Raw genomic sequence first — 9397 nt, 5'->3', positions numbered from 1 at the left:
CAAATCCGACCATTTGATTTGTGGAGAAATTTGAACAATTGGAACAGAGAAGATTGAGGAGCTTATTCCGAATGTTCCAATTTCTTCAACCAATCAAAACGCCGGATTTGTTCCGATTCTTTGATACCACGCCAACTGTGTAATACCGTGACTGCTGTTTTCCTGCCCAGACATTTGATGCTGTAAATGTTATTTTATTTAGAAAAATAGATTGTTTGTAGGATTTAAAGTGTCAAAAAGATATAGATGTGTTTGTGAAAAAATAAACTCACTTTACTTTAAGTGTTTTTAGTCAAAGACTTGTTATTAGATAATAAAACGGTCACTTTTTGAAATTTTTCTTAAACTAGTTTGTGTTAAGCTATTGACAAAGCAGCAGCTCATAGTAGAAGTTGTCCCAGGAAAAAGGCTAGAAACCATTAATAATGCACTATTACTGTAATCCCATTCATTCCAAACCATAATAGATTGGTATCCATTAAATTAAGATCAAAAAGATGAAAAATACAGCAAACATCAAGCTATTTTGAAATATCAAATAAAACTTGGTTAATATTTAAATAAAAAAACATGATAACTTTTATGTCGACCTTTATTCTAATGTGCAACAAGCTTACGCGTGTTTGGAGAAAAAAAAAAACAATAATCTGCTTTTCATTCTCCCGAAAAAACAGTTTAGTAAACTGGAACTGAATTAACTTATGACTAAAAGTTTATTCAGTAGTTAAAAATATGAAAATGTTGCAAGCGATAGATTCACATACATCCGGGAAAAAACGGTCATATTGATTGTGTTCTTTTGTCTTGAAAATTTTCAATTTTAAGCTTATCAATTCACCTATTTATGTATTTATTTAATTTAATATTTTTTCGCATGTTGTTTTTTAAAATAATCCTGTTTTTACCTTTATTTTTTGTATTACTTTGTCGTTCTTAAGAGAGAGGTTAATGTCTCGGACGGTCCTTGAACGTCTCAGGTCACCTGCTGGACTGTCCAGGCGGGGAAGGTTCGGATCGGATTCGTTCTCAGTTGGACTTTAGTTCTTCTCTGTCCAACTTACCCCGAACTTCCTGAGTCCAAATGAAGGTGTGGAGAAGAATTCTGCTCAGGTGAGGAGACGAGCCGCTCAGACGAGACGGTGAAGTTCAGAGAAATTGTGAAAAATGATTCAGTTCTGACGACAGACGACGGCCGCCATATTTGTTGCTCGCTTTCTCATGTTAACGAGTAATTAAGTTAATTTTAGAGTTAATAACAAGTGTTTTGTGAGATAACGGGATACAATTGTTGTTCGTACTGTTAATAACACCGTTTAATGGTATAATTTGGAGAAAACAGGAAAAAATATTTAATTTTATGTGGCGCGTGGTCTGAACTAAAATGGCGGGTTTGAAAGTAGCTTCTGAGCCGCTAATTTCTTCCAGTTTCCTCCTTTATAAAATCCCGACTTAAATTATTAATGATAAATAACGTATTTATTGCTAATTTTGTATTTGTCATCATTTTTATTTTTGTGAGACAGAAATGACATACAAGTTTTGCTTTATTGGAAATAAATCCACACCCAAAACTGCAGTCCTCACACAGAAAAACAGATTTGTTCTATAATCAAAGTTTTTTTTTTTTTTGTTAAAGTTGGGAGGCTAAAGAAGTTTGGCCCATTGTCCACCTGATAGACAGTGATTAAACATTTCTCAAATATGCAGGAAAAAAAAGTACAATTTGGATCTCAGGTTTATAAAATATTCAAGAGGGTTTTAAATCTGTTTACTGTTAACCCAATTAATCAGAGAAAGTGTAAAAAAATTCTTGATTATCTTTAATACAAATTCAAAGAAAAATTCATCTACAGCATTTTGGAGCCTCCTTAACAGATGAGCCCTTTCCTCTTTCTGATAGAAGGAAAATTCTGTCTTAAACCTTAAACTTTTTTAAAGTTCCCCTCCGATGAAAATCATATTTTTTGAGTTTTTAACATTTATGTGTGGCATTTTTCTTATGAAAGAGAACAAATGTAATAAGAAATCATTTCGTTTTTGCATTTCCGAGTATTTCACCATTTAAATCGCTGTCACTCAAACTCTGTTTGAATTCCTGAGTATTTCTCATTTAAATTGCTGTCAAACTGTCACAGAAAGGATCTGTTTGAATTAATGATCTTCTTTACGTCACAACAGCTGTGCTGCACATGCACCAAACCCCTCATCTGATCCAGCTAGCGTGCCTTGTTCTGGTTCTGGAGAAGAGAAGATGGTATCTTCCCATTGACTGCAGTCAAATGAGCCAGCGTTCACATTTTGTGGTCAAATCAGCATCACTGGATTGTTTGTGTGAGTTTCATCCAATACTTATGGTAGCAGGACTGCAAATGCTGGAAAGTCTCCACAAGACTACACAGAGCTTCTTGATGTTACCATGGAAACGCGGCCGCAGTTGTAAAGGATACAAGATAATGTATGCCCCATATGTACAAAAGATAGAAACTCAAAGCACCTGATTCATGATTGCAATTTGGTTAACATTTTCTGGAATGATTTCTGTATTTGCTTTAACAAAAAACACAATCCCAACATTTAAATACCTCCACATTTAATTTTGTTTTATAAAAACATTTTTTTAAGAATTGTGTTTTTTCAAGTTATTAAATTTATACATTTATTGGTTTATCTGGAATAATGCAGGTTTCTTTTGATTCAAAAACACATTTTATTGTTATTTTTAATTCATTATTATATGCTAATATATATTTTGTTTATTTTTAAGTATTATTTTTATATTCTGTTAAGACTTTGGTCTCTCTTATTTGTAAGAATTTTTTTCTCCTATATGTTTTGGAATTCAATGTTCAAAATGGAAACTGACATAAATGAAATACACAAAATACAGAACTAAGAAAAAAGGCAAAACTAAGTAGGGCCACAGCCTTAATTATATTGTTTCAAGTGAAAAACAAAAGAATTTTGGACAATTGAGTTTGTTTTAGTGGAGTGGCTGATTACCAATTAGAACAAACGTCAGCTGTTTTGATCTGTTTGCTCTCAGTTTAAGTGTTTTAAGCAAACATGATACATTGATGCTCTGTTATGTTAAGTGTAAATCTGTTATACTAATGGTATTTAGCATTTTGTACCATAATAAAACTAATTTCTTCTCTATTTATCTCAAGATGGAACGGGGAAACAGCGACACCATGTGGCAGACCTACTGCAGGTATTTTCTGAATTAAACATGAGTTTATCTGTTCACACAAAAACAAAAAAAACACATTTTTTAAGTAGAATTTTATTGCACATTTACTCACAAATAAAAAAGAATTTTTTAAAAGCAGCAAAGAGCAGCAAAAGTCCGAATTTTGTTTAGATCAGGAGCTGATCAGCTGCTCAACAAAGGAATGAGCGTTGAAGTTTGTATCCACACCACTGAAGTGTATAATCCTCTCTTTCTTTTTAAAGTTAATCCTGGCTTAACTTGAGCCATTTGAGTTTTAATGGTCCTGTTGCTGTAAGGTGAACCACAGACTCCTGTATCTGGGCTGATTTTTCTTCGTCGCTCTCACTTCCTGCTTGAAGGCAGCAGCAGAATGACGTTAGTCTGACGCGATCAGACCAGTTTTCTCTCTCTCCACACAGATCCTTGTCTGGATCAGCGTCTCCTCCCCTGTGTGTGACCACCAGCATATGGGGGTTGGTTGAAGCAGCTGTGGGGGTTGTAAAGGGTCAAAGGTCTTCCCGGTGGGGGTGTTGACTCTCCCTTTTGTTCTGGCGCTTCCAGCAAACCGGTCGCGCTCGTATGACGTGACAAAACCCCCCTTCTTCTCCCAGCATGCCTGAAAAACCTTACACCAACTCAGAATTAAATATAACTTTAATTTGATAGAAGCATTTGAGTCCAACCTTGAATGGAGAGGGTTAACCTGAGATCATACTCATTCAGGGGAGCAACAGATGATCCTTTTGGGTGTTTTGTCAACATTGTTAGATCCTTTTAAAGTCCACGGGTTTGTCTGAGGTCACACCTCGTGTCTGAGATGAGTGACAGAGGGAAGGATTTAAAAAGCACTGGTAGACTCACCCTCATCGCACTAGTTCTCTAGTGCATATACTAAAATTGGAACGATACAGAGAAGATTAGCATGGCCCCTGCGCAAGGATGACACGCAAATTCGTGAAGCGTTCCTCATTTTGACTTTTGAAAATCTAATTAACCCATCCCTGTCTTTATTTAAAAAAATACTTTATAAAGCGAAATAAAAAAAACAACATCTAATAAATGAGATAAGCAAACAAGGAAACCAGTTAGAAGTCTCAAATGTTTTTTGTAAAGCATTTAAAAAAAAAAAGCAATCTAGTAAAACCAAAACAAAATAAAAAGTAGCCAAAAATGTTGCTGAAATATTTGCTAAAATCCTCAACAGTTTAGCTAATTGTGCTACAAAGAAGGGAGTGGTGAAGGTAAGGGACTAAACTGACTGAATTCAAGGGCTGGGTTAATAAAATTGATTAATCGATTTAAGCTTATTAGATCAATAACCAATTCATAAAAAATATAAATCAATTTAGCACATAAAGCTAAAGTCCACTAGCTTGATGCCAACATTTAATGGATTTATTACTAACCCTCGGCAACCTCTACTAACACAACCCCATTTTGTAAGGTTATAGTAAACCCAGATAGACACTAGAATGACTTTTGAAGGTCAAAGTCAAGACCCTTGACACCTAAGGATCCAATTTGGATGGAGACTTATGGACACCCCAGGGTTTGATTCAAGGTCTCCTGCGTGGCAGCTTTACATTTAGCCCACTGAGCCACTCAGTTGCTCTGCAAATTTTGACCGAATTAACATTTTTATAAACTCACAGACATGAATTTTCAAAACTCTTTAAGGAAATATTTATTAAAGTATCCACTTGTGGTCTAAAACATAATTTTTGTCCCTCACACTGCCTTATTCTTCTCCTGGCCAAAATCCAAAATGCATCTTAGGTTGGGGGCCGAACAGGATAAACATTAATTAAACACTAAGAACTGCATTTTTAAAAACTTTAAAACTGTAATTTTTTAACAAAATTATGACAAAAATATGTAGCATTACCTGCAATAATGCTAGTGTGAATGTTGTAAGCTGAATTTAGCCAATGAAGATGCTGACATTGATAGTTAAAACCACTAAAGTTAATAGCTGAAAACACTGAAGCTGATAACCAGATAAAATGTTAGGTAAATATGACATTAGCCTTAAAATTAAAAGCCAAATAGCCATAACAGCTAGCATACAACTGGAAAAAAATAGCTACATTTTGCAGAGTTCTCCACAAAGCCTTAGTTTAGGTCTGCAAGATCTGAACCAGCATATCTTTTCTGGAAGTAGACCACTAACTTATGGCCCAACAGACTAACAATTTAAATTCCCAAAATGCATTCCTGCAGTGGGTGGGATCATTACAATGCTTTGCAAAAGCAACAAAATACAAAGCATCAAAAAATATGCCAAAATTCCCTTTTGCTAGATAAATGTGATTAAAAATGAAAGAAAAGATATCTAACAGCAAGTAATTTTCAGCGAAAGAAAAAAACAACAAAAAACAGAATGAGTAATAGTAAAGTAGGCCCAACAAGTGTAACATCTGAAATTCCTGAAACTCTGAGATTTAAACTTAAATAACTTGCTTAAAATGCTAAAGTTACTGGCTTTAAAACAAAATTACGGATAGAAAATGAAGTGGGTGAAGCAAAAAGTGTTGAATCAGTTAAAGAAGCCCAACAATAAGGAGTTACATGCAAATATAACCAAAACAATGTACAAGAAAAGAGATCTGCCAAAAATGTGTATTTATATGGATCTAACTGGTAATTTACTGTAAGATGTTGGAAGAAATGCAAAAGTGTATCTAAAATTGTTGTTTAAGCGAGGTGCTAAAGTAAATAAATCTATCAGAATATTCAGAGTGTCAGAATGTGTAATGAAGACATCGGACGTAAGTGCTGATTCTCCTTTATTTTAACGAGAAATAGTTGGTTTTAAATTCCGAAATGTTATTAAAATGCTTGGGGAAGAGTTATTTCACTATTTTATGATGGGTTAATTAGTTATCCTAACAGGTGCTGATGCTCACTGATTCTAAGATGATCATAAGAGGAGAGATGCTGATCAGAAGTCTGCGAGACTCAGATATTTCCTGGCGTTCCTGATGGATGGACTGGTGAGGTTTAACGAGGACCGCGCAGCAGCTGCTGCACCTCCACCTGCAGCTGAGGATCATCTGCGGCCTCTGCACTCCTACAGTGACCACCTCAAGCACGCCCTTAACCAGAAGAGCCAGAGGGTGCTTGGTCATCATCTGGTTAAAGATTTCACCAAGCCTGCTGCGTACACAGGTGAACAGTCACAAGTGAGGCCAGAGGTGTAGATCTGACTTCATATCGATCAACCAAAATGACCTGAGCTCTCCTTCTTCCCTGGAGGGGAACTCATTGGGGGGAGTACCTGTTCCAGCAGACAGGTAGCGTGCTTGAGGGTGTCAGCGGGGACCCTGACGCTCCGGACGAGGCTGCTGCTGTCATCGCTCTTCAGGATGAGGGCATCGAGGAGGATGAAGACCCCACCATCTCCGGGCCCGTCCTCCTCTCCTCTGACGCAGCAGCCTGGTCAGGTGACCCAGCTGACACAGACAGGTCTGCGCCCCTGAAGAGGATGTCCGTCCCGGTACCTCGCAGACTCCCGATCAGCATCTCTCCTCAGACTCTGAGGTAAAAGCTGCAACACAATTCCTGTATCAAACTCTCTGAAAACGTGTTTCGTTATAAGATTTTCTTTGGTTTGCGTTTGCCGACTGTCCTGCTTCTGTTCCAGGAAGAGGTCCAGGGTCCTGATGGTCAGCCAGGATATCAACACGTCCTGAGGCTGACCAAGGCCCTGGTGGAGATCAGGAGTCTGCCTGCAATCTCCAACAGCAGGGTAGACCTAATTGTTGCGCTCTGGGAACGCCTCCCAGAGTCTGACAAGCAGCGGGTCGTCTACCCTGCCAGGCACCGGGACAGACAGCCCAAAGGGCGTTTCAAGGCCGCGAAGGGGAAGAGCACTTCCTGTCCGGGGAAGGAGTCTCTCCAACGGTAAGTTTGCTTTCCAAACGTTTTTTACCTGCTTACAAATCTGCTTCATTTTCTTCTTTTCTTCCACATAACTCCAGCGGCCTTTTGGGGTTGAACGCCAGCCCTGCAAACTGGCCTGATGCCAGCCGCCTGGTGGAGGCTATTTGCAGCCAGCTCTGCCGGCTTCACCCCTCAGCCACAAGAACCAGAGGGGTTCTGAAGACCCGTTGGTCCCTGGTCTTGGGGGACTACGTGGCCATCAGGGAGGCGGTCCTCGGGAGCCCCAGGCTGATGGCTCAGACCGGTCTCCAGCTGTTTCAGCTGAACCAGAGGACCCCGTCACAGTGGTGAGAGCTTTTATCTTCTGCAGTCTGATGTCACTGTTCTAACAATCCCAGCATGGTGGTACCAACATTTTTTTGTATGTGTGTGTCCTCAGGTTCTCTACCAGGCAGAAAAAGTGGGAGAAGGCTGTGCTGGAGCAGCAGGAAGTTGGACTCCTTCCTGCTGCTCCAGCTGTCTCCCTGCAGCTTCTCCCTGAAGCTAAACGGCTGTCCTCGATTCAGGTGGGACAGGGACAGCCCTTCGACTACGGGACGCCAGAGGAGAAGCTCCCTCTCCCACTATTGAGACCTGCCCCTCCAGCTCCACCGCCACCGCCTCCTCTGCCTCCTCCACCACCACCGCCTCCTCTGCCTCCTCCTGGTGAGCGTGTGCCGAGGACGACCGCCTTCAGGAGGAGGAAAGCAGCAGAAGCAGCAGCTGCTGCACAGGAGGGCCATCCTGCAGGGACAAAAGTCCGCCGGCAGACTGTGCAGTACACCTGCACAAAGTGTGGCCAGCCAAAAAGGCTGGACACTGGCCACACCAGGATTGACGGTGTGTCGTACTGTGCAGCTGTCGGCGGGAAAACTGTACAGGAGTGGACAGAGGAAATGAAAAAAAAAATAAAAATAAACACTTTTATGAACATTTTTTTATTATTGTTTTGTTCAAAATAAAATATTTTCTTGAAAAGATTGTGTTCTTGTATTTTAAATTTGCCCTGATATGAGTAGAAATGAGTTACTATGAATTAACTGAAACATTCTAAAGAACTAGATGTGAAGAAGCACTCAACAGAACTCACTCTAACTTTATAAAGTAATTAAAATTAAGACTTTGCCATAAGTCCAAACATATAAGCTGTACGTTACAAGCTAAAACACACTTGGATGTTTCAGAAGCAAAGACAGAAAAAAGGCAGTGATGAAAACAGCAAAAAGGGTCTTCATGATGACTGGCAGCTCCGCACATCTCTCAAAACATATACTCTAAGCTTGTCCTAGGCATGTTACATTCAGCGTGGGGTCATCTGCCACGCTAAACTTTTTTCCAGGATTGATCCTTTTCTTGGGCGTCCGTGGCAGATATAAAATCTGTTCCATCTTTGTCCACCTTCATCATAGGAGGGATCCAACATCAGTGTAAGGGTGGGCTCATCTGGACTCCATGCGAGAGCAGGGGGTTCAAAAAGCTTCAGGTTGTGGATTCAATCTGAAAAACAAGAACAAAACAACACAAACTGTTTACACAGTGTTCACAACACTTAAGAGTGTCTGTCTTCAGTCATTCAAAACATCTAAATCGGACATTTTTTCCCATATGATGCTTTTAAAGTGCAAACAATGTGATGCACCTTTAATTCACTTTGTATTAGAAGTATTATCATTTTATTGTACCCTTGACACACTTTAAAAACCTTTTTTGTTCACTGAAATATTTCAGATACCTTTGTTAATATATTACGGATTTTTTCTGTGAATTGACACGATGGGGAAAAAGTGTGCAGGAATGGAGAGAGGACTTGGGGAAAAAACACAACCAATAAAGACTATTGATCGATTTTTATTATGTTTTGTGTAAAATAAAACATTTTGTTGACATTTTCCTGGGGTCATCTGGACTCAGGTTGTGGATTCAATCTGAAAAAACGAGCACAACACAAACTGTTTACACAGGGTTCACAACACTTTTTTTCACTGAAACAATTTCAGACACCTTTGTAAACATCTTACAGATTTTTCTGTCAATTGACACAATCTGGAGTTTTTTTGTTTTGATTGTCCGTGGTGGGGCTCGAACCCGCGATCTTCTGAACGGCAGCAAGAGGCCCTCCCTCTCTCTCCTCCCTCCTCCCTCCTCCTCCCCCCAAAGAGAAGAACGGCCACCTGCCTCTTAACCAACCCCCAACACTGGCAGGCGGAACGTGAGGCCAACCCGGAAGTAACAAAACGTTGCAGTACCGGCACTGACCAGAGAGGC

General features: G+C 39.5%; 1 protein-coding gene, 1 long non-coding RNA gene and 1 other non-coding gene across 3 annotated transcripts; all 3 read left to right on the top strand.

The window, feature by feature from the left end:
* The first annotated feature begins 732 nt into the window (after positions 1–732).
* On the top strand, positions 733–4340 carry LOC112138019. The gene is made up of 4 exons (XR_002917687.2): positions 733–1110; positions 2179–2331; positions 3168–3211; positions 3631–4340. It is a non-coding gene; the product is annotated as an uncharacterized LOC112138019 (long non-coding RNA).
* On the top strand, positions 4080–4185 carry LOC112138603. The gene has a single exon (XR_002917821.1). It is a non-coding gene; the product is annotated as a U6 spliceosomal RNA (small nuclear RNA).
* Positions 4341–6192: 1852 nt separating the features above from the next.
* On the top strand, positions 6193–8838 carry LOC118599391. The gene is made up of 5 exons (XM_036214350.1): positions 6193–6393; positions 6501–6707; positions 6855–7114; positions 7192–7440; positions 7533–8838. The coding sequence occupies exons 1-5, from the start codon at positions 6193–6195 to the stop codon at positions 8092–8094; spliced, it is 1479 nt and encodes a 492-aa protein (XP_036070243.1). The 3' UTR covers positions 8095–8838.
* Positions 8839–9397: the final 559 nt, after the last annotated feature.

Source organism: Oryzias melastigma, linkage group LG11 (genome assembly GCF_002922805.2).
Source record: "Oryzias melastigma strain HK-1 linkage group LG11, ASM292280v2, whole genome shotgun sequence".
In the NCBI taxonomy this organism is placed as follows: Eukaryota; Metazoa; Chordata; class Actinopteri; order Beloniformes; family Adrianichthyidae; genus Oryzias; species Oryzias melastigma.
This window is presented reverse-complemented; position numbering and strand designations above follow the sequence as displayed.